Below are 25,740 nucleotides of genomic sequence, written 5' to 3'. Positions count from 1 at the left end.
TGGATATGAATTTTTGAGACATGAAGCTTCAGGTTATTTCAAGTGAGGTTCTTTGCAATGACCATTTTCCACAGTTAGACACCTAAGTCCTTTCTTGTAATGTAGCCAAAAAGATGAAGTAGTATCCAACCTTTATGTTTTTGCCACCTGTGCCAGTGGGATGTATGTCAAGCTCACTTTCTTCTTTTCCAGTACAGAATGTAAACTGGCACCTCTGTTAGCACAGCAAACCAGTGATCAATATCCATCCCAGATGACTATTTTAAAATCCTACTCCTTTTTCTTACCCTGCACGAGCTTTCTTCTGTCGTCCCCATACAAACTTTGCATTGTTTGCCTTCTCTCTGGCTCCATGAAACTTGCTTTCTTGTCAGACAGTGGCACAACTTCAAGGGGAGGAATGCAGAGACCACCTGCAGGAAGGGTTCTCCTGTTTCCCGGGCAAGTGCTGTGACCATTGAGTTGCTACCTACAAGACTGCAGGCAGATGTGCTGTTTCTATGTTTTGTTGGAGGGAAAGGGCTGCCTCCAACTTTTGTCTGAACAAACTTCTCAGCTGGGCACTGGGTCTGTCTACAAGCCCGAGTACCTTGAGGACTTGTGGGAAAGCCCAGTTTACTGGTGGATCTAAGTACTGCTTAATTTTGAGATGGATCCTGGATCACTAACTAGGAGAGATGCAGGTCTGGTCATGAGCAGAATTTGCAGAAACTTCAGTTATCAGGGGAGCTTGACTAGTGAACATGAAAATATTTAAGGAGGGAGGGGGATAGTATGGACAGTTGTTACAAGAACTACACTTCAGAATCGGATACTTAACGTGCTACCTTCGTTCCACACTGGTTACCTCATGGTGAAGAAGAGCCTTTGCTTCTTTTCAGTGTGAGAGATTAGCAGGTTCTACACATGCCCAGGAAAAACTATCAGGCTCAGTCATGCCAGTAGAAGTTGTTAGATCTGTTTGCATTAGCGCACTTCTACTTTAGGTAGTCATGGAGAAGAATATTTGAAGGTCTGCATTTTGAAGTTATCACCTTGGCAGCTAACATCCTCTGCCGTTAGCAGCTTAGTGCATTTTGAAGTGGCAGCTGGGTGCCTTGGTTATTTTGCAGATTTGGTGTTGAGCTTTTTAAGGAGTCTGTGGTGATCTGAACTGAGTTGTTCAAATTTTGAAGAGTGGTGCTCTAATCAGCCAAGACTGTCTTTGTGGGATGCATTAATTTAGTCTCAAAGTCACTGGTCTGATACCTCTCTGAGCTGAAAGACTTTTGAAAAACATTTGTTTAAAAACATCATGTTGGGTTCGTCACAGTGCACAATTGTCATTAATGTTTCATTTCTATTTCACTCTTTCTCCACACTGATATGAAGGAAAACCAAGCATACATAATCTTGATGTGACCCTCAGTCTTTGCAGATGGATAACAGTATCCACCTGAATGAAATAATTGGCAGGTTTGGGACCTTACAATGTAGCAGCCTTTTAAAAAAAAAAAAAAAAAATTAAGTAAAACTTTGAGATGCTAATGTAATAAAAATGTAATTTGATTAATTTATGCCAAAATTTACATAAAATGAAAAGGCTATTTTAAATTCCTGCCAAAAATAGACTAAATGCTGCTTACAGCCTGTCTACTGTCAAAATATCCTTTGTGTTTTGTCCTCAGAGTGTCTGTTAATTAAAATTAGAGCCTGTAGAATAGGACAAAAATAATAAATAAAATCTTTGGAAAAGAAGAAGAGGGCAAACCAGAATTGTTATTTCCTTTCCACAGGCAGAAATAGCAATACATTTCTGTTAGAAACTTGAGTTTTCTTTTATTTTTGCTCAACGAGTCTCTTCTTGTTTGATAAATTACTTCCATGGCTAAAAATTTTCATTATCTCTTTCTAGCCAATATGTATGATTAGAACTTAAATAGGATCTTTCCAACTGAAAGCAGATTTTGTATAGGTAAGAAAAATGCCAGTCAAGTCTGCTAGTGAACATCCTTGCTGAATAAAATACCTGATAAAGAGGCCATTCCTCAAGCTTCTACTTTATGGAAATGTGGGAGTATTTTCAGTTCAGTATCGAGTGTCAGGGAAGATTAACATTACGTAAACTGATGAAGCAATATACAGAAGTTCTCCTAATGTCACTGTTCAAAGCTCCTAATGCAATTCAATTAAGCCGAAGGAAAAAGGTGAGAGTAAGGTATTATGAGATAATCACACCTCTAGGCCATCATCAAGCATCGAACTAACTGTGAAGGCCCAAACAGCCTCTTCATAGAATAGACTGTTTAATGGTTATCGCTGTAGAACTATTGGCCCCTTTTATCTCCCCAGTCAGCTTTTGGTGTATTTGACATTGATGCATTTGCATCTGTCTTATTCTGCCCTCTTTGGGCTTTCAAATCTGATATTTGGCCAAACCCAACGAAGTCAGGTGCTGCACATGTATTGTGTTTTCATCTGTAAAATAGTGATCTCTGAGAAAAAGGAAGAGATAGTATTCCCGCTCTGCCAACTAGTATGTTTACATCAGCAAGGACAGGCAAGATTCAGAGATCAATTTAATGCAAAGTGCTTTTTTTCCTGTACTTCATATTTGGTAGGTGACAGTATGAGTTGTTAGAATTCTAAAAATAAAGGTTTACTGTATTTTAAATCAAGAGAAATAATTTCTTAGATAATTGGAAATGTTGGGTAGGAGTTGCTTTGAAGTTGACAGTCTTAAAGAAGAATAGTGATTCCAAAGTTGGGAGTATTTTTTCAGACTAAGGGGCTCCCAGGAAACTCCCCACATTTTCTATGGATTGCCATGATTTTTTCATGGACCGCAACTCAGTCTTACTGTTAGAATTTCAGGTGTAAATAGAGTGGTTCCTGCAGACCTACTGTGAGCCATGCACTACAGCCTCAGTCTGTGGACTGCAAGTTGGCATTTGGTGTTGTACTAAAGCTCCCTCCTGGTCTGTTCTGCAGTGGGGGCCAAGCTTCATGGAAAATCCTGAGCCCTCATGCTTGTGTCCACATATTTGCCTTCTGTTAAAGACATACTGGTATTTTTTGTACAATGTAGTTTAATATGATATACAAAATATATAACAAAAAAAGTAAAGTTCTAACATACATTGTCATCACAGAAAGTATTTCAGATATCTGAATTCTCTTTTAATTCTTATTATATATTCTCCCACCTTCCAGAAAACCTGAGTATTGTTTTCACTGCCTTTTCCATTAAAATGCCCTTTTAATTGCCCGGAAATGTATCCTAAATTTGATTCTTTTCCAAACACTTGTTCAGCAAAACTGTCCGATGATTACCCATTTCTGGACCAGAATTTATTACAAGAAAAACATAAAGGAACCCTCTGTGGAATTTTCCAAGATTTCTGGAGAGGAAATGCAATATCCTCTTTGTAGCACAGAGTGAGCAGATACTCTAGTCCCAGCTTTGCTACTAACTTTCCTGTGTACCTTTGGACAAGTTGCTAAATATCTGCTGCCTGTTTTCTTGCTTTGTAAAAGAAGCTAATATTAACTTGCCACCCAATAATTTGACAAGCCTGAGTGAATGCTTGCAAAGTACTCTGGGAACATCAGATGGAAAACGTTTCACGAGAGTCCAAGCCTCTGGTAGCCAAAGAGGATATTTACAATAGGTTCTTATTTTATTCAGAGAAATAAAAATGTTCAAGCGTATAACCAGCTGAGACCAAGGCTGATCTAAAATTAAATGCAGGAGGCATTTTTTGACCTTTCAACAGAAATTATATAAGCACTCTTAGGTTATAAATAGTCCTTTGTTTTCCTCCCCTTTGTCTAACAGAAGAAACACAGGGTTAGTTGTTTGTTGTGAGGAGATAGGGCAATGCTTTAGAGTGGAAACAATTGTTCACTATTCTTTATTTACACAGTTCCTATAATGTTTGTAACTAGCATATGTTGCTTTTCTTAGCACTTTTTTTATCTTCAGAAAGCTACAGAAATAAACTTTCTAGTCCTGAAAATGACAACACCAGAAAAAAACCAAAACACTTACGGGCCCATTTCAAGTGTGAAAGTTTTTCCTCTTTTGTGGTTTGATATGTGACTGAAGAGAAAAAAATCCAGTGCTAAACTATTGTTAAACTGGCATATAAACTCTTGTATATTATTTCCTATTTTTATTATGAATCCTCAGAAATCTAAGACATGAAATGTGTCCACCCTTAAATTAAAGTATTTTTATTAATGTTAAGGATAATGATACTGATTTCTTCGCAGAATGTCGTGTGTGCATGTATGTGTGTATTTCCTAATATACTTATTTTCAACAGTAGTCACTTCCTTCAACAACCGATGAATACTTAACTAATAGCAATTTAATTTTGTTTTTAAAATATAACGTTTTAAACAGAAACCACCTGAAACCTTACCCTGAAGTCAAGTAATTGGCATCAACGAGACAGCAAAAGTATGAACATACCACTTTTCGCTTACTTTTTTGTTTTCCTACTTTGTGTGATTTCTCTGGGGTTCATATTACGGGAGTAATGTCCTTGACATTAAAATACATGTGAGGTAGATGGCTTTATTAGTTATCACATTTTGTTTCATTTAAATTTTTAATCACCTTTCAAACCCTTTCATTTGCTTCACAACTTTTCACTGAGCAAGTACCATTCTCTACAGGAAATCGGAATAAACGGGCTGCAATGAAGAGTACGCAATTAGGCTTTTGGAATAAAAAAGATCTGAGTTTAAAAACCAGCTCCAGTACAGTACTGTCAGTCTCTGTAGGCTGCTTAGAAATGCACTGGAGACCAATTGGGTCTTGATTGCTTCAGAACTGAAGCTGGGGGTGGCCAGTCCTGAAATGACACATCGGCGTAATTCCAGTTTCCCATGGTTATGTGAAGAAGACCTGTGAGATTACGTATAATCCGATACTCAAGAGTTTAAGGAAATTAGACATTTGGCATCAAATTCACACATAGTGTAAGACTATGAACGTAACAGAATTATACCATTATATATGTTTTTTTTTTCTCAGTGTTACATTATTTGATGGCCGTTTAACATATTAATTTGTGGATTTATGAAGCAGTTTAGTAGCCATGACGACTTCACTCCACAATGTTCAAAAATCTTTCTCCATCCTGTATTTCAAATGTTTGCAGTAATTTACTACAACTAATCCAACTTACTGAGGAAAGGAAGTTCTGTCTCTGTGATAACTCCATTTTGAGATTCCTTACTGAAACTGTCAACAGAATGCCAACTAATGCCAATTTGATACCATTTTTATAAAGTGGGCACTTGTCCATAATGAGCTGGATTGAGGCCACTTACCTAACAGTATTCTCAGGGTAGGAGTTTATCTTTAGATGCTACTGCTGATGCCAGATTTGTATTAATAATCATAGACCTTTTCTTGAAATAAAAAAAATATTACTGACTTCAGAATGTTTCTTGTAAATAAACTGTGGGGCCATGCTCTATAGACTGAAATTATTGTATTTTAGTATCCTGAAGTAAAAAGCATAGCCGAGCATGAGTGTGCCACCCTTCTGGGTGCCATTAGGAGCAGAGGTGCCTGTGGAAACGTGAGCAGTTGTCTCTCTTCATTTGAATTATTTCCTCAGCATCGCTGAGGAACTATAAATGGGCCTTAAGCTTCTGCTGGAAACAGCAACATCTGCTAAGGAAATTCGGAATCCTAAGAGGAGGCATTGCCCTAGCTGAGCTCCGTTCTTGCTTCTCTCGGAGATTTGCTGTGTGGCCTTGAGATAGCTATTTAACAGCCTTGCACCTATTACCTCGTGTAAATTTAATGTGCTCGTGCTCCTCTACCTCGGAGAAAGGCATGGGCCTCAGCTTGTGTTCGAAGAGGAACTGAGATTACTGCATGAACAGCGTTGTATAAACGCCACGTGTTGCCAACTTGGGAGTGAGCCCTTGGGCACCGAGATGCGTGGTGTGGATGCGGTCCCAAAACAGCATTCATGAAGATAAACGTCTGCATGAACGGCACTGAGCAGCACCTGCTGCGGGCAGTAAATTACGTTCCAGCGTACTCTTCTGGGGTTCGCAGGTGCCTGGGCTCCTGTGTACCTCCAACTAGGTGGAGAGACCACGTCCCGAAGCATGGTGCTGCCGTCACTGCCACACATCCATGTCGTCCTGCCGGACTCCGCCTTCCCGCCCTTCACCCCACCGCCTGCCGATACGATGTCGTGCGCACTGAAACCCGCGTTTTCCAGCCCCGTGACCATTCCGGGCCTGGCGATTAAGTCACCTCCGCTCCCTCCGCAGCGCCCGTGCCAGGCCGCAGCGTGTCGGGCGGAGGCGGCAGGGGCAGCCCCCCCGCGCCCCCTCCTCCCCGCGGCGCATTGGCTGCGGCGGCAGCCGCCCCGGCCGGGCCCGCCGGGGTGCCCGGTGCCGGTCACTGCCTCTGACCTCCCTTTCCCCGGCGCTGTCAGAGCGGATCAGCGGGCGCGGCGCTGCAATGGAGCGGCGAGCGGCAACGGCAGCCGCCGGGAGAGGAGGAGGAGGAGGAAGAGGAGGAGGAGGAGGAGGAAGGGAGAGATTAGCGCGGTGCCGGCTGGCGCAGAGGCGCGGCTGAGCGCTCCAGCGGGAGCCCGGGGCCCTGCGGACCGTGCGAGAGTCAGAGGCGGAAGGAGCAGAGATGCGGCTGCTCTCCCCGCGCTGCTAAAGCTCCCGGTCACTCGCCCGGAGGAGGGAGGGCAGGAACGTCCGTCCTTCCCTCTGCTCTGCGGGCGCAAAGGGTGCCTGTGCAGTCCCCTCCTCTTGCTTTTATCCCAGCCCCGGAGCAGAAGCCGCCGCCGCCGCCCCCTCTCCCTTCCTGCTCTCTTCCCACCATGAGCGAGGCTGTTTTCACCTTATAAAGATGGCGGTGTGGGATCGCTGCAACCTTTAGACTAATGACTGTCAGAAACATCGCCTCCATCTGTAATATGGTGAGTGCTCGCGGGCAGGAGCGCCGGCGGGGGCGGCACAGCAGCCCCCCCGGGGGCAGGCCCTGCTGGCCGGCGGAGGGGCGGCTGGGGGGGGCGGGAGGAGGCTCACCCCAGGGGCGCCAGGCAAAGGAAGCGACCGCGTCCCTGCCCCCGGCGGCGGGGGAGCCCGGCGAGCTGCGCCGGGACGTGCCTAGGATGGAGTTGGCCGCCGGAGACTGGCGATGTCCCGGGGAGTTTTCCCGGAGCAGTCCGGGAACGGGCCGGGGAGGGCCGGGGATGCTGAGCCGGTGCGGGGCCCTCTGGATCGGGGCTGGCCCCGGCCGGTACGCGTCGCAGACGGAGCCGCAGCCCGTCCTTCCTCCTCCTGCCCTACCTCCTGCCCTAATAATCCTGCGAAAAGACCCCAAAGTTGGGCTCTGAATCCACATTAAGCCAGTGACCCCATTTAGCCCTCTCCAGCAGGTACCCTGTGGTCTTCTGGGGCCAGGAGCTCCCCAGGTTACACGGAAAATGAGGATGATTAGATTGCTGATAACATGCTTTTGGATCCCGATGCTAGGTACCTGTTCTAGGGAGTCTTGGCTTTGGAGCGAACATCAGGGTTTAGCTTGCACTGCATGCTACTCAGAGACGACTGCTGTTTGTTAAGTACTCTTGAATCATTTAGCTTTCTCTAAATCAGACTAGACAATTAGGAAGGAATAAGGAAACATTAATATTTTTGTTCGTTATGTTCAGACTTTGCCACTTGCCTCCCCAGGAACAGTTGAAAGGATGCTTTCTGTATTGTGCTTGAGTCCAATTTTAATCCTAAAAAATCTGGAGCATCTGATTGGGTTTAGATTTTTGAAACTTTTTGGTGGGGGAATGGAAAGTTCAAACTTTGTCTGTCAAAGGTGTATTAGTACAGTGAGGCAGCAATAGACTTGCCAAAGAAATGAGTGTGTGCTAAGCACTCCAATGCAAACAGAAGAGAAGCTTATTTCTGCACATTTTGTTGTTTTAGTCTGTATTTTTCCCCTTAATTTCCAGGTTCTTCAAGAGCAGCTACACGCAGTTGTCAGCTTCCCTCCATGTGGTGCCCCAGTATGCCTTGTGCTGGTGATGCCACACATACCATTCATCTGCCCTGGAGAATGGAGCCTGCCTCTAGGGTAAGGCAATAGGCACAGCCCCAGAGGCCTGGCTCCTGAGGCGTCAGCAGCAGTGGTCTTGGGGAGAGAGTGTGGATTGCGAGCCTGCTCCCCTTCCACACGTCCACACTTCCACTTAAGTGGGCTTGCTCTTCTGTTTCCAACCAGGGCATCCCATGCTTAGTTCTGACTTAAGCCTCAGTCCTCCCTTTGAAACACCTGCTCTGAAATGCAGAGAGAGAGAGAGGGTTGGATTTGGAGTCAAAAAAGCTCAATACAAAATCCAGACTTGGGGTAAAACAGTCTGAGTGTTCACCTTTCTTCACCAACAGTAAGTAGTTTTCTGAACTTTTCATTGTTCTTTGTACTTTCCAGTCCTGTGGTCCAGTGGGCCAGGGATACTGCAAAGAAAGGTTTAGGAAACAGTACAGGACTGAGGAGAAACCTGGATACCCTTATCTTGCTTCTGAGGCAGGCTCCTGTTTTATTGCTGATGAATGGTGGGTGTGATGCCCTGGAGACTTCGTAAGAGAGCACCGCATGAAGGGGAGCTGCAGACTCTTAGGTGGCCATAAGACTTTAGCATTGGCATAAAGTACTAGGAACTCTGTGATTTCCTTCATGTGCTTCAGACAGATGCACTCGTATACAGTACGTGTCTTCTCCCAAAGACTGAATAGGTTCACAGCAAAACCGATGAGGTGGTTGTAATGGTGTGCTGCTCAGCTGTCACTGCCAGCATATCCTGCAAAAGTAGCATCTGAGAAACGGAGAGACTGAAGGGAAGAATTAGAGCCTCAGGCAGAAAAGGCATACAAGGGCTCATAGTTCAAGGCAATTCTAGCTCATGGTACCAGTACTGCGACAGAAGGTGAAGTTAGTTTAACGATAATGATGTTTTAAAGCTACATATTCCTTGAGGTCTATGTACTTAGCTTTTAGAGATGTTGTGTTGTGCTGGTCAAGTTTATTCTTCTCTGGGTAACCCACAGGGACTGGAAATTCTTTTAGGAAAAAAAGCTGAGATTTTTCAGAAAGCTGCAGGAATTTGAGACTGTAGGAGAAACATAGATTTTGGAAAGTATTGACAACACTGCATTATGGCTTTTCCAAAAATGTGTCTGCTTAGATGAGGTGGTGGACTTGAACTCAGTAGTCTGTAGGAGGAGCTATGACAACCCTCCATAAGAATAGGACTTTGGAAGGGTAGAAGTGTGTAAGAAAACTTTTTACCTTTAGAAAACCTGAATATTTGCGGTGCTAGTTTGATTTAGGGCATCTGTAGAAATCTACCAGATAAAGATGTTAATTCCCAGACCTTGTTCCTGCACTAAAACTTACTGCTTGAAGAACTGAACTACTTGCAATTGGTGTACTAAGAAATAGCTGCATAATTCTTAGGTAATATAATTTAGTATATAATAATGTGTAATAGTATGTTTCTAATTTTTTTAACCTGGTTGAACACAGTAATGAAAAAAAAAGTTCTGTTCGTCATCCTTTTCCATTCCTGTTTCACTTGAGAATGTTCACAGAGATTTTTTTTTCTGAACTTTTGCAAACACAGGCATGATACCTGGTTGATTTTCTTGGGAGAGGGAGAGAGACAGAGGAAGGAATTAGTCCTGAAATACTTGTCTTTCTCTGAGTGCAACATAGATTAGATTTTCAATGGCAGTCCTTTCTTGACAAAGTTTTTTTGTGTTTGTTTTTTCCAAGTACTTTCATGTCCTGAAGGGGAAAATTAGATGAAATTTAGCTGAATGCTGAAGGGAACCTTGCTAGTCAGTGTTATAGTATGTATGTTTGCTATTTAATTGACTGCCTGAGGTCTAGTATCTCAGGTTGTAATTTTGGTCTCCTGAAGATGGAAGAGATTCAGTCTTTCCCAGGAAGGATCAAAAAAAGTATACTGAAGCAGTGAAGCCAGGAGCAGTATTTAACTTTCTTGCAAAAGAGATCTAGTACTATATATTCGCTGGATAAGCTCTCATATGCTGAGGCAGACACAGTAGGAGCTAACCAGTAAGAAAAAATATTAAGTGTAAACTTTCCACTTGACACATTTATTTGTGGTAAATATTCAAATGCACAACTTCTAGAATTAAGCAAAATTCCTCTATTGTCTTTTATCAGTTTTGTTCCCCTAGTTATAATAACAATAGTGCTACTTATTATTCACTGATTTGATTAATGAGACCAAAGAGCTAAAACTTGTTCTGCTGGGACAGATGGTATGAGGGCAACTGTCCCTGAAGGAATTGTTGGGACTCTTTTGTGGGCACAGTGGCCACCCTCACTGAAAAGGGAGGTCTAGTCCCCAAGATGCTCTTGTTACCTGCCTTTCACACGTGGGGAAAGTTTATCCACTCTGTCTGCACACCAGGTTCACCACAGAAGGAGCTATACAATAGCCAATCATCAGCTTTTATGTAGGACAGGTACAGTAGATGTGAAGAAGCATACAATACACTGAAGAAACCCTGTTTGAGGGAATACCAACACCCGGTGCCATGTAACCCTTGTAGACTGTAGGCACCTGTAATCCTTTTTGGTATTGTTTCTGTGAGAATTTGGGACTTTAAGAGAAACATAGATTCTTGAAAGTATTGACAACACTGCATTATGGCTTCTCCAAAAATGTGTCTGCTTAGATGAGGTGGTGGACTTGAACTCAGTAGCCTGTAGGAGGAGCTATGATGACCCTCCATAAGAATAGGACTTTGGAAGGTTAGAAGTATGTAAGAAAACTTTTTACCTTTAGAAAACCTGAATATTTGCGGTGCTAGTTTGATTTAGGATATCTGTAGAAATCTACCAGGTAAAGATGTTAATGATGGCTCAAGTACGTATCTGTGGTTCAAAGGTAGATAGGCATGCTGGCATTTTAAGATTGATGCTTACCAAAATCCACTGCAGTATATTTCTCTGTTGAAGAGCTTTTGGTACAGCCTTGAGTTCTGAGTTAAGCTCATGCTGCAGCTGTGGCCTAGGGATATGACTGTTATGTGCAGTGAAGGACATCTCACCATTTCACAAGGTATTGACATACATCTTTACAGAGATGGCTAACAAGCTCTGTAGACCATATTTCTACTAAATACCTGTTAGTATTCTGCTGAGAACAGGTATTAACCCCCCCCTTTCATAACTTTGTAATAGTATTTCAGATAATCTGATCACTTCAGAGTGCTTTGTCAATTTAATAAATGGGACATTCTAACCACATTGGCATCGCTTCTGGTACAAGATATCGTCTGAGATGACTCACGGTTGCTCCTGGTAGTTAGTATCCTTTGGAAAAAAATTCCAGTTGCTCAGATTAATTTTTTTTTGTTATTTGGACATTCATGTTCTCCATTCTTCTCGTAGTCTCTATGAGTTTCACAACAATTGGTGTTTTTCTTCAGGAAAACATTCACACAATTCACCAGGAATTATGTGAATACCTGTGAGTTTCAGCTTTCATTTTTAAAAACAACAAAAAAGTTTCTAACCATCCTAGAAACTAGTTGTGGAGAAAAACCATAAAAACCTGCGAGTCTCTACATTCAGGAAGCAAATAACCGTTGGATATTTTTGTTCGTTTGTTTGTTTTTAATGCCATGATTTTTGACACTCATTGCAGGATTTGTTTGAATATAGGACATTGCCAGAATGAGGACTTACACTACAAACATAGTTTTGGGAAATGCTTGATATCAAAAAAATCACAACTGTAATGCTGTAAAAATAGTCAAATTCTGCTTCATACAATAAGAGTATGATTGGATTACAGAATTGATCACTATGACTATCAACTGGTTTTATTCATTTGGACAACCTGCAGTGTATATTTCTTCATGACTTTTAAAACTTCTCATAAACAGAGATTAAGGCAGAATAATACATGCTAAGACAGTAAAACAGATCTCTGAAGGCATATTTAGATTGATAAAGGAAAATTGATTTTTACATCTGAAAAGATTAGTTACAGGCAGTTCAAGCAATACAATTTTAGGAGCATATCTCAAGAGTGCACAGTTTGAGTATGACATATACAGAAAATCTAGAAACAAAAATATGAAAAATAGAATGTGAAGTCGAATTATTGTAATATCTTTCTGAAGTAATAAGAAACTTGAGAGTATGGCTGACAAGTGGGTACTGGACTGACAAGCAGGAAGCGTGCATTCCATCAAAAAATAAACAGAAGTCCACCAAAGATATTTTTTATTGGGTAGAAGAGGATATGCAAAGTGAGAAACATCCTAATACATCATTTCCAATGTATAGCCTGAACTAATGACTGAGGCTTATCTTGCATGAATATCTTTTTTATGGCTAAAATGGTTATCATGCACTTACTAGTTGTTTGGAAGATAAGTGCAACAGGACAATTCATTAATACAGTGTGTGGTTTACAGTGTTTTTCTTTTAGATGCATATAGTCTTTGGCTTCAAGCTGCTGAATTAAGAGCAAACCAGTGGTTGTGCCAAATACCTTAATAACGGAACCTCTTAATTACAGCTCAGCCAAGGCTGAGTGGGTCTGAATTGTGGAAGCGGTGGGATTAAAAGCAGACTGATTAACTGTGTGTGGTGGGCAGTTGCCATGCAGGTTCTGATGGACTCAAAGCGCCACAGTCTGTGGAGTGTAAATCATGGCCAGTCAGAGAAGTGGTCACTAAAGTCTCTGCTGATCTTCCTTTAGCCTCAAGAAACTGTCCTTGGCTAGCTGTTTGGTAGATACACTTATATATATTTATGTACATTATGTAGTTTTAACACCACAGTGTATTGATACTTCTGGGGAAGAAATGAGCTCGTGTCTCCACTGTCAAGGCTCCTTGGGTATGCTCAGCCTTTGCAGAGAAGGCTGCTGTGCCGATGGGCTTCAAGCCAGCCATTACTGAATATTGTGTGTTGTGGTTGTTTAATTTGATTTCACAATTAATGACCTAATAATAGTTGCAGCTAAACTGTCCCAGGACAATAAAGTCTCCAACTGTCCACTGGCATTCCGTTTGATAAGCCTGTGTTATTTCTGATGTATGTCTGTGAAACTTGAAGATTTCCAGTGATGGTGACTGCATCATCGCTCTAGGCAGTCTGTCCCAACGCATCAATGTCCTTATGACTAGAATGTTTCCTAATATCTTACCTGAATCTATATTACTGTAATTTAAGCTTGGTACTTCTCATCCTGCCCACCCTTGAGATCGAGAATAGACTAGTTCCCTTCTGTAACAAACTATATACTTGAAAATATTGCCATGCCCTGACTCAGCCTTTTGTATTGTACAACACAACCATGTTCAACCCTCTTTTTACAGGTAATTTTTCTCTAGAATTGAGTTTTTAATTTTGACTGTCTTCTTTTGGATAGTCTCCAGTTATCTTCATCTTTCTTGAAACCTGGCACCCAAATCTGGATGTAAGGTCCTGTCTGAAGTCTCACCAGTGACAAGTTAAACAGGAAAGTTACTTTAAGAACTTTGTAGACGCTTGTCAGTAAGAATTTCATTATGTTGTCAACATTTGTTGTGATTGTTTTTTTTTGAAACAGCACTGCATAGCTGATGCTTATTCATTTTATACTACACTATGGTCTCTAGACTTTTTTTTTCCTTAAGTTTTTTTTTTTTAAGCACTACTACTACTACTACTTTAATCAGCTGATTCCCATTCTGTACATGTACAGGTGATTCTTCATGTGCACAATCTTGTACTTGTGTCAGCTAAATTTCAACACTTTCTAGACCATTTCTGTAAAAGAAAAACGTTGTCAAAAACTGTCAAAAATAATTTTGTGTTCTAAACCTGTACTGCAACATAACTGCAGCCCTCATAACTCACGTTATATTGAGATTTAATGAAGGTATTCTTCCTTCTGTCTCTAGGTTGTCAGAGTACTTCAGCTGGTGCAGCTGCGATGAAGTCTAGAAGGTGCTTTGCCTTTAGAATGCTCTGAGGCACCACGTATGAAGTCTGGGTGGCCTAGACAAAAATGTTATTGAAGAAATTATAGTCTGTAAGCAAACCTCAGTCTCTTTTTCACTTGTGAGGCCATTTTGAGGTTATGTGTTCTGAAGAAGGAAACTGGCCCAAAAAAGATGTTTTTACTACTTGTTCCAGCAAAAGCCTGAGTGCCACTAATCCAAGAACAATTAAGCTAGGAATGGAGATAGACTCGTGAGACAGTACTGAGTTGCAGTCTGGTAAAGGTTGTCTAATCATGGACACTTTAAAGGTCAATACTTAAAAAAAACCCTTAAATTTAGATACTGAACTTGTCACATTTCATTAGAACCTCACTTCCAGTACTTGGTTGCTTTGTGCTTTGAGAAAACCAAGTTTTTTAAGCTATATAAGACTGAGTGCCTTAAACACATTGTCCAAGATTTTAAGTGGTTCAGGATTTCAGGCCTCTCAATTTTTGTCCATTTCTTGGTAACCACACTGTAAAAAGCTGGTTATTTATGGTATATGTAATACTTGGATCTGTGATTAGAGACAGTTTAGTGCTTCCAGCAGAAGAATAAGTTAGACATCCCCTTTCAAGCTGATATAATTTGCCTCAATGGTCAGAAAACTCTTTGGAAAAAAATGCAAAAAATAATTTATCTAGATACATTGTCTTGAATCACTTTCCTTCAAAAATATGAGTACACAGTGTTTTTTCAGTCTGTCAATATCCTTTTACTGTTTACTATGATCCCTATATTTTTCGTAGCGTCCTCTCTTTCCTGTTTATCTTGTGGCAACAAAGACCCAAAATAGCTCTGCTGGAGGAACAATAAAGCATTTCTTTGCAGAAAGGAAGAAAAGCTAATCTGGTTAAATTCAACCATCTTGCGGGACTTACACTTTAAAAATTATAGAAACGTTTCAGGTTTGACATGTAATAGCTACAAGTTTGGAAGAAGGCTGGTTCAGCTATTCCGGTTACTCACCATGCCTCTCTGAAAGTTGCATTTGTCCCCGAGAACAGCCAAAGTCCAACACTGAGGACAGGTGATATGTCTATTGAAAGCAGTTGCATATATACCACATGATATGATATTGCTTGCTCTTCTCTAACTGTTGTTTTCTTTGTGTTGCTTCTGGGAGCTAAGTTTGGATTTTATTTACAGTGGCTTCCTCTCTTTTGAGTTATCCATCTCTGCCATTTGTTGGCCAGGAGGCCTTCCTCGTCTTTCTTTATCTTTTTTTTTTTTTCCCTTCTCTCCCATATGCTGTGCCTTCCAAAATCCTGAAACTCAGGCTGCCTGGCCCTGAAGCCATTTCTATCTTTATTCTAATTTCTCTTCTACCAGCTCAGACATCACCCTTAGTTTGTCTTAAGTCTTCAGTTTCTCCCTTCAGGAAACAACTCTATTTCTAGCACATTGCTCTTACTTTCCCTGAATACTAAGAAAAAAAAATCTAGTTCACAGATGTATATGATCTGAAGCCCTTCCTCATGAACTAGCCATCTTCCTTTACTGATCTTTTATTCTTTATATATTTGTTAAATTTCTGTTTTCATGATTCAATTTTTAGGTAATTTTTCTTATATTTTTTAGATTTTCTTGTGAACAAGATATTTCTTGTTATTTTATAGTTTCCATTTTATTGTTTGATGGTTATTCATACTGTGTTTCTGTTTATGTAGTGATACCTATTTAATAGGTTTTCCATAGGTGACTTGTGACATGTTCTTATTTACTGCACTCATTTACTTTACATTTAGCATATGCATATTTCTAGAAAGTTAGTGCAATTTTTTTATAGCTTTGTCACACTAGAAAGTCTAGTCTGATTTGCTGTCTTCTGTTTGCAGTATCTTTCATATAAGCTCTATTCCGTTTCTCATCCCCCATAGAATAATGTGTGATTTAATCATCTAATCTGATGTCTTTTTTTTTTTCCCCTGAACTATTGTTTTGCTTACATGCTAAAGTGCAAAGGAACAGGAGGTTTTTTTACTTAATCTGTTTCATGTGATGCAAAGCACAAGTTAAACTCTTAGCAATGTTATCAGAAATTTAAGCTGAAAAGAAAACTGGCAGACTTATCCATTGGAAAGCCTAGAGCCAAATAACAAGAGGAAAAAATATAGGTCATATGGCCAGAATGTTTTTGGAGCAATACTGTGGTAGAAATCTTGGCTTAGCCTGAATTGCCCCGTGCTTTGCTATGTCTCTAACTGTATGTCTTTGCCATTTTATAAGGATTGAATACTGATTGATGAATTAAGTAGCGAAACTTCAGCGAAATCAAGGTTCACCAACGCCACAGAATACATAGTAGGAGTTTCCATGTTGACCTACTTCTCATTCTTATAAGGTCTGGTCACTGCAGTCACTTTGTTGCATTTCCTTCATTAGTGTATTCTGTTAAGAAGGAGCCAGTCTCGTTTATTGTCTCTATACCCTGATAGGAATTTATTTAATAGTCCTAGCTCCCAGCTCATTGACTTACATGGTTTCTCCTCATTTCAGGCTCTGTGGCTGCACTGCCACTCTTGCTGGATTTTTTGAAACTGCAGTATATTCAGCTGTGGTAGGATATTTCTCCTAGCTAAAGCACAGGACTGTTTATAAAACCATAGAGCATGGATCACATTAAAAACGTTTGAGCAGGTTTTCACTGCAGAAGTGACTTGCTGGGAGTGGGAACAAGCACAACCATTCTTAAAACCATGTTAAACAGTCATAGTTGATTTTTGCTGTAGATTAACCTCAACAGACTAACATGCTTTCTATATTTGTTATGGTTGGTTTAAACTGAGTTCTGAATCATCTGTAACACATTTCTAATAACATTTTTTTTCCACTTTAAACCTGGCTTGGTGTCGTGGGTTAGGCTGCTCCACCAACTGAACCCACACAGCCGGTCACTCACCCTCCCCCACCCCCAGGAACAAGGGAGAGAATTAAAGGATAAACGGGAAACCCGTGGGTTGAGATAAGAACAATTTAATACAGATAAGTAATACACAGTATAGATGCTCACCACCTCCTCTTATCCGCAGCCCATCTTGTCCCGAAGCTGCAATCCCGGACAACATGAGGCCCTGAAATAGAGATGGGAGAGAGAGAGAGAGTACTCCGAGAGTGGGAGTACTGGAAGAGAGAGCAAAAAAAAGGCAATAGAGCAAAAGCGCAGCAAGCGTGAAAGAGCAAAAGCAGCGAAAGAGCCAAAGCGCAAAAAAAGCCCTTCTTTCCGGCTGACCCTCACTTTTATACTGGGCATGACGCTGCATGATATGGAATACTAATTGGCCAGTTTGGCCCTCAATCTTAAGTTCCACCACAAATAACAAGGGGAGTCGTGTCCCCCTTGTCCCAGCTATGCTCCCCCCTTATCCCGCCGTGCTTCTGCACTCCGGCACACTGAAAAGTCCTTGGAGTTTCACGTCCAACCACAAACATCAACTTGCTATCAGCATTCTTCTCAGAGCGAGCCTCTGAGTAAAACCAAAACACGGAGCTCTTCTAGCTGCTGAAAAGAAGAGCTAACTCTGTCCCTGCTAAAACCAGGACACTAGGATGTACAGTTTCTGGTATACTTTGGTTGTAAAATTTCTAATTGTTTCTTCTGCCATCATGTCAGCTGCTTCTTGAGGAGACTTCCTATGCAAAACATGTAATATATATGCAACATGGCATGGTTTGAGTTTATTAAATAGCCTGTCTACATTTTTTTTCTCCATGTAAGAAATATATCCTGCTTTGAAGTATTAGGTTTCTGTGCTTTTTACCTTTTTTCCTACTCCTCCTCTTCTATTAATTTAACAGTATATTTTTGGAGACCTTAAAATAATTGAGACTGGAATTACCCTTGATATAAGAAGGCACAACTCCTAATGAAGTCCATGGGAGTTATGTCGGCTTACCCAAAGATTGAATTTAGCCTCTCTCTTTTACTGGAAAACCAGCACACAATGCTTCATTTTATGTTTGCTACAGTGTCTGTGTTTAGCCTGTATCTGGGGCTAAACAATAGTCAGCTGTTCTATTATCCAGTGACCCCTCCCCACTTGAGGACTTGAGGAGAGGAATTGGGAAAAAGAAGCAAGACCCATGGGTTGAGATAAGAACTATTTAATAACTGAAATAAAATAAAATGAGAAATAATAATTATAATTATGATAATGACAATAATAAATAATAATATATACAGACTAGTGATGGACAGTGCAACTGCTCACCATCCCTTGACCAAAGTCCAGCCCGTTCCCAGCCAGTGATCCCAGAGCAGGAAATTCTCAAAACTGCAGTCGCAGAACAGATAGAGAGTAGGCCTTGGGAGCAGAACAATGGATGAGACCCTCCCGGGACACAGTGACCATTGAGGAAAGAGAACTTGTCCCCAGCAAACTTTCCAATTTACAGTGAGCATGACATTACATGGTATGGAATACTCATTGACAATTTAGATGTCGATCGCCCTGGCCATGCTCCCTCCAGATTCTTGGACATCTGGGTCATTAGCAAAAACAAGTTGAAAAGTCCTTGATTACTATGGATACCAGCATACCATGGCTGGCTAAAAACTAAAACATAGTGTCTTATCAACTCTGTTCTTACTTGTCAGGTGCTGCAGTTGTCTTAAAAATGCAGCTTACTTCAGAAATGTAGCTTTTCTGAACAGAAAACTGGTTCTATGATTCTGTCCCAGAGAAACCAGGACAAACAGCCAAGGCCTGGTTCTGGAGGGGTAAAGCTCTATGACGAGCTGTTACTAAGCTTGTGTTGTTTCAAGAGCAGGTAGTTGGAAATTTCCATGCAATTTATGGTTTTTATACGAAGATCAGTTAGTGCACATCATGGATTGCTTTGCTTTCAGTGGTAATTTTGTTTGGCAAATCCTGATTCTTGCTCTTTCTCACAATATTTACAAGACAATTTAAATGCTAGAAAGAATTAATCAAACCATCTGGTATCCTCTGAAGTAAGAAAACCTGGCCATGGAGGAAAGGCAAATGAGCAAAGTAGGAGCAACTAGTTAGCAGAGCACTTGCATTCTGCTTGTCTAACAACATATACTAACCTGTAGATTTTATAAAAGAATAGGAGGTTACTTTTTAGAGATATTATTTTCCATTAATTCTAGAGGGAGAATTTTTTTCCAGCATGGAAAATACTTTCTGCAAAACTGGAAAAACACCCATTTCATTCTGACGTTAGGGAACTGGATTTGAACACTAAAGTGTAATCAGAGAAAACCTTTGCTTTGTTCTGAACGCTGTGCAATGAGTATTTATATGAAGACGGTTTTCTTCAGAAGCTGCATTAATCTTCTGTAGTCATGTTTTTCTTTTATCGGACAAAGATTTGAGAGTAATAGTGTCTGTTTGCGTCACTATTGATATCAGATAGGCAAACGTCTATCAGTTTCCTCCCTCTTGAGAAGTCGGATGCTTTGCTGAATCTGTGTATCTTTGGCAAGGCTGATTTTCCAAGCAAAGAAACGGATCTTCATATGGAACTTACGTAGTTATCACACTGTCATCTCCATTGAAAAGTAGCCAATAATTGCTTTGCATAGATCATTCTCTTTTCCACGTTTCTCACTGTGGCTTGGCAGAGCCCAGAAAGGACGTACAATGTATCCCTTAAGCTTTGCATGGAGCCTTGTGCAGCTCAAGTACTTGGATCTCAAAGGTCTGGGAAATCACATACACTCAGCCTGAGAAACAGCTCTGCGTGTGCAAGAGAAAGGGAGACTGGAAAGGGATCTGGTAAGGGGGTGTGAAATACAGAATCTTTGGAGCTTTTCTAGAAGCTGCCAACTTGAAGGAGCTGGTTTACTTTCAAGGCTTGCAAATTCTTGAAGTGCACCTGTGCTGAGTTTCACACCACTGATTCTATTGACTAAAATTATCTTGTTTTGACAAGTCGACATGTAATAATAATCTAATATAGCCAGCAGTAGTGATGGTAGGTGCAGTAAGGAAATATAAATCAGGCTTGGGGAGAAGATGGAGAAGGGACACCAGAATTATTGAATTTGATTACCAATGACTTTGAAAATTTTAGCTGATGAGCCCTCTGAGTTAATGTTGTGTTGAACAAACCTCAGGAAGACAGGAACTTCCAGAACTTTTCAGATGTTTTACACGTTGGCATGTTTACAGTGGCGTTTTACATGATTTTGTGAAAGACAATCAAATGTGCTGTTCTTGTGTGATGGAAATTCTAAGGCATAATATATGAATACTTCATACTGCAGAGCATGCTGATTAAGGAAATAAACGCTTGATGTCAGTAAAGCAATTATCATGCAGATTAAATATTGGCTAACTTGAAAGATTGTATGTAGGGAATCCTTGTTCAAATACAGCATTTTTAATGAGGTCCTACAGGGATCTATATGCTTATAGACTGGATAGGAGTTATGACATTATCTTTGGCAGCAATCTACCTTGCTTGCTCAGTAATCTAAAGTACGCAGTTTAATATAGCAAAACTACTTGTAACATATGAAAAATTAGTGATTGTACTCACAGACCAGTAGCTGTGAAAGTAACTTTGCCGTTGGAGTGAAGATATGGATGATCACAACTTGCCACACTGAGGCAGTGACTAAGAGCTGTAGCAGTTTGCACCCTTTGGTGTCAGGTAGGACAAAATGGCAGAGGTATTACTCTTGCCCTTGACATTTGTGATGCTGTTAGGAGAACTAGATGCCAGTCTGGAGCCCAAGTGTTGTTAAAGGCTGCTGACGAATTAGAAGGGATTCAGAGGAGTTTCAGTAATGCTTTGAAAACCTGTCTTACATCTAGAAACTGGTTTATCCAAGATACCTTTGGGGGTTTTGCTTAAGATCAACAAGTATCTTTACAAGGCAAGAGGATAATGGGATCCAGCTGGTCACAGACAAAGTAAAAATAAGGGGGAGATGGATGTGGAGAGAACCACTGTTGTTGTGACCTGTTCTCGTCTAATCAGCCATTACTAGAGTATCCAGGTCAGGTCAGCTCCACTACCTAGAACTGCAAATATTTTTGTTGGCTCGTGTGACTGTCATGCTTGCCCATTAGTAAGAGAGAGTTAGTTTGGCTAATTGTAGCTGAAACGAAAAAGTGAGTTTCTTTCTTGTCCATAATTTTATTTTAGAATCTTAATACTCTAAATAAATTCTTCCCTCTTCTTTTTTAGGGCACCAATGCCTCTGCTCTGGAAAAAGACATTGGCCCAGAGCAGTTTCCAATCAATGAACACTACTTTGGATTGGTCAATGTAAGTACCATTTTCAGTAGACAAACCGTATACAGAACTATGGCTTTGATGTTACCTGAACTTTAGTTTCTTCTTTTTTTTTTCTTCCTCAATCCTATTCTAAGGTAAGATTCTCCTTATTTTTTTAAAAAATGCTGCTCACCTTCCAATTTTAGGCAAAGTGGGTTGCAAAACTGTATCAGATGAAGATAGATTCATGTACCCCAGAGAAAACAGTTTACTGTTCTATGAATTTTTCCAGTGATTAGAACTTACACTTGAATAAAGTTTAAAGTCTGTTTTAGCTATGAAATGTGAGGGACAGTCTCTTTAATTTCTGAAAGGAAGTGACGGAATTATAAACAAGCTTAGGTACAGCAGTCTGCATCAGGGACTGTCTTAGGATGGGCTTTTTTATCTGACTAAGGAAGGAATGAGTGAGCAGGCTGTTTAATCACTTGTTTATTACCATATAAATAAAACAGATACAGTAATTCTTTCCATTGAAAACATTAGTCATTCTGCTACTGAGCAGCAAGATAGAGCCCAGCAATAGTGTATTAATATATGGAAACAAGCTTAACGAGATCCACTACAATAAATATATCTCTTGCAAGTGGAAACTTTTGCTTTGTATCCTAGTTAATTTAGAACACCATAGCTTTTAGCATGGGTGTGGAAATACATTTCTATAGCAGCTGCATAGCAAAATGGCTGGTATGTGACAAGGACGCAGAAGCCAAAAGTTGAATGAAGCAAGTAGTTTTATTGTGATGCCCAGGGATTAAAATTGTTTTTACTTTTACATGGCAGTTTGGGAACACCTGCTACTGTAACTCCGTGCTGCAGGCATTGTATTTTTGCCGGCCGTTTCGGGAAAATGTATTATCATACAAGGCCCAACAGAAAAAGAAGGAAAATCTCTTGACTTGCCTGGCAGATCTTTTCCACAGTATTGCTACTCAGAAGAAGAAAGTTGGAGTTATTCCACCAAAGAAGTTCATATCAAGGTTACGAAAAGAGAATGGTAAGTGTAAAACTGGAATCTTCTCATACACTCATACATTGATCAGGAAAGTATAAATAAATATCGGGTAATGTGGTCATATTAATCAGATGTTCAGGTTAGATTTGTAAATTGCTTTTAGTACTTTTGAGAGTTTAAATATTATTATTTTGGAGTCTGTGTACATGATATTATGCTTGAAATAACTGTACCAGGTTTCATAAGTTCCCAGAGGTGCATGCATTTATGATGTTTTCACAGCATGGTGGGACAGATCACACCATACAGTGAACTAGGGCTGGGAATAGGGTGACACTCTGCTGTAACTTTTAAAATTTTTTTTGTGTGGAATATGGCAGAGAAAAACATTGAGGGCAGTTGACAGTATAGAAACAGTGTGACCTGGAAGTGCTACAGGCATCACTAATCCAAAACACCCCGGAGGATACGTGAATGTATGTGATGGTGTCATGGTTTAGCCCCAGGTGGCAACTAAGCACCACGCAGCTGCTCACTCACTGCTCTTAACCTGGTGGGATGGAGAGGAGAAAACCTAACAAAAAGCTCGAGGGTTGAGATAAGAACAGGGAGGGATCACCCGTCAACCATTGTCACGGACCAGACAGACTGGACTTAGGGACAAATCAATTTAATTCATTATCAATCACATCAGAGAGGATAATCAGAAACAAAAATCTTAAAAACACCTTCACCCCCATCCCTCCCTTCTTCCTGGCTCTACCTCCCCGCAATGGTGCAAGGGGACGGGGAATGGGAGTTGCAGTCTGTTTGTTACATGTTGCTCCTTCCTCCTCAGGGAGAGGACTCCTCGCTCTCTTCTCCTGCTCCAACGTGGGGTCCCTTCCCGCAGGAAACAGTTCTCCATGAACTTCTCTGATGTGAGCCCTTCCTGCAGAATCCAGTCCTTACCCATCAGACTCTTCCAGCGTGGGTTTTTCCCATGGAGTCACAGCTTCTTAGGGTGCAGCCACCCGCTCCAGTGTGGGATCATCCGTAGACTGCAGATGCATCTTTGCTCCACCATTAAACTCCAGGGGGAAGGAGGCCAGCCCCTCGCCTCGCCCTTCTCTTCACTGCAGGTCCCACATGGCACAGGTTTCTTTGTCCCCTTCTTAAATGTGTTATTCACAGAGACGTTAATGAGCTTGGCCCTGGCCAGAAGTGGAGGCCACCTGCCTCCAAGCTCCAGGTCCAGCTTGGAGCTAGGGAAGCTTCTCGCAGCTTGTTACAGGGACTATCCCTGGAACCCCTCCCTTGCTGCCGAAACCCCATCACATAAACCCAGCACAGGGAGTGTTCAGTGGACTACATGTCAACTGCTGATCTTTTTCTTACAAGTGGTGGGCACAGTCTTACTTTGTGAAGTATCAGGCTCTTTTTGAGCATTAAGTTGGTGACAACATATGCCTAAGCTTGCAGTAGTTCTGTCTAAGGAATATGAGGAATATCTTAAAATAAAGAGCCCTGCCACACAGCTCCATTTTGGCCTGGATTCTTATCAATGTGGGTGGTATGCTTAGAAACAGGGGAGCTTTAAATGAGGAGGCAAAGTACGAGTCAAACACCTGGAAGAAATTGCTTCCTAGTGACAGCATATAAATGGGCAGACTGTTCATTCCAGAGCAGACGTTTGAAAGTGTGACAAAGTTAGCTCTGAGTCATTTAGTGATAAATGCCTCCACACTGTTGGGGATCACTTTTAGGGACTGGATCTTATGTTTTCAGCTTTTTTAAATTAGGGTCAGACTCGGTGTGTATTAACTCGTTTATGCGTCCAGGCTAGACACTGCAAAGCCGAAAGATCTGTGCAATAATTTCTGAGGAAATCCATATGAGCATTTTCAGGAGCATGGGGATAAAAATACACATTTCTTGGGAACATAGATTCTTTTTTCTTCAACATGGTGGGCAAATTAAGCCTTCACTGGAGAAGTCTGTACTAAATCACCACTGAGATATTCTCCCCTCCTTCTGCAAGCATTTCTTATTGAAGAGGACAAGTCTCTGCTCGTCAAACCTGTGTGCGAAAAATGAGCTTTGTTAGATGGTGTTATTATTACTATCTGTGGTGGGTTAACCTTGGCTGGCTGCCAGGTGACCACCAAACCTGTTTCTCACTCCTGTACTCAGCAGGACAGGGGAAGAAAATAAAATGAAAAAAACTTGTGCATTGAGATAAAGGCAGTTTAATAAAAGTAGAAAAGGCCATATGTGGAAGCAAAGTGAAGGCAAAGGAGAGTTATTCTCGACCTCCCATCAGCAGGTGATTTCCAGCCACACCTGGAGAAGTAGGTCATTGGTAAGCATAGGAGAGTCACACGACAGGGAATATCCCTCCCTTTGGTCAGTTTGGGTCAACAGCCCCAGCTATGTCCCCTCCCAACCTCTGGCCCACCCCCAGCCTACCAGCCTATGGCAGGGGGTGAAAGGCACATTAGAGAGACAACCTTGATGATGTGTGAGCACTGCTCAGCTATAACCAAAACATTGGTGCGTTATCAGCACAGTTTGAGCCACACTTATAAAGCACAGCACTGTATGGGCTGCGATGAGGAAAGGGATCTCCATCCCAGCCAGACATAGTACACTAGTATGCATCAGCATCCAATGTCTTCAGTTTGCCCAGCCACTTGTCTTACTGTCCAAACTCTGTGTTCCTAAGCATCTGAGGGACTTGGAATATATGGGTGGGACTCAGTGCTGCCTGAAGTTGGGCATCTAGTCTAAGGAATGAATTTAGGATGAGTCACTCTCTTACTTTCTTCATTGACTGTAGTGGGAGCCTACACACCAACTCCAAAGAAGAATCTAAACTTTCAGACAGCTAAAGTTAGGTGAGATGAAGCCTTCCGCAAAAGTAGCTTCACTGAAGCCAGGATGACTGCAAAACTGCTCTTCTTTGACATGATTCTAAATACTTTGCTGAGCAAGGGCTGGTACCTGTATTTGGAAAGAAATAATGAATTTAGTTTGCTTTCTTGAAGGAAAGGATATACTCAGCTTTAGAAATCTCAACTCTCTTCTTCGCAGATCTCTTTGACAACTACATGCAGCAGGATGCACATGAGTTTTTAAATTACCTGCTCAACACCATCGCAGACATTTTGCAGGAGGAGAAGAAACAGGAAAAGCAAAATGGGAAACTGAAAAATGGCAACATGAATGAAGCTGAAGAGAACAATAAACAAGAGCTCACCTGGGTGCATGAGATTTTTCAGGGAACACTGACTAACGAAACTAGATGTTTGAACTGTGAAACCGTAAGCATTGGGATAGATTTTTTTTTTTTGGTTGTTGCCCATTAATAGATAGATACATTTTATATGTATAAAGATATGACTCTTTTCAGACATCTGAGAATTGTGGATATTCCTGTAGCCTTTACTTCTCGAAGTGAGTATATTCTTTTCTAAAAATTTGTTTTTCTAAGCATTACTTGG

The 25,740-nt window shown here is 41.1% G+C and overlaps 1 protein-coding gene across 1 annotated transcript in view; it reads left to right on the top strand.

Moving 5' to 3' along the window:
• Positions 1–8,023: 8,023 nt before the first annotated feature.
• The window catches only part of USP46 (ubiquitin specific peptidase 46), a 30,237-nt gene continuing 12,520 nt past the window's right edge, over positions 8,024–25,740 (top strand). The window contains exons 1-4 of the mRNA XM_086611882.1: positions 8,024–8,104; positions 21,214–21,294; positions 22,087–22,300; positions 25,331–25,560. Coding sequence (XP_086468008.1) covers positions 8,024–8,104; positions 21,214–21,294; positions 22,087–22,300; positions 25,331–25,560 — 606 coding nt within the window. The remainder of the gene's footprint in view (positions 8,105–21,213; positions 21,295–22,086; positions 22,301–25,330; positions 25,561–25,740) is intronic.

This window comes from Tauraco erythrolophus, chromosome 5 (genome assembly GCF_009769465.1).
Source record: "Tauraco erythrolophus isolate bTauEry1 chromosome 5, bTauEry1.pri, whole genome shotgun sequence".
In the NCBI taxonomy this organism is placed as follows: Eukaryota; Metazoa; Chordata; class Aves; order Musophagiformes; family Musophagidae; genus Tauraco; species Tauraco erythrolophus.
The sequence above is the reverse complement of the archived record's forward strand: the minus strand, read 5'-3'. Positions and strand labels throughout refer to the sequence as shown.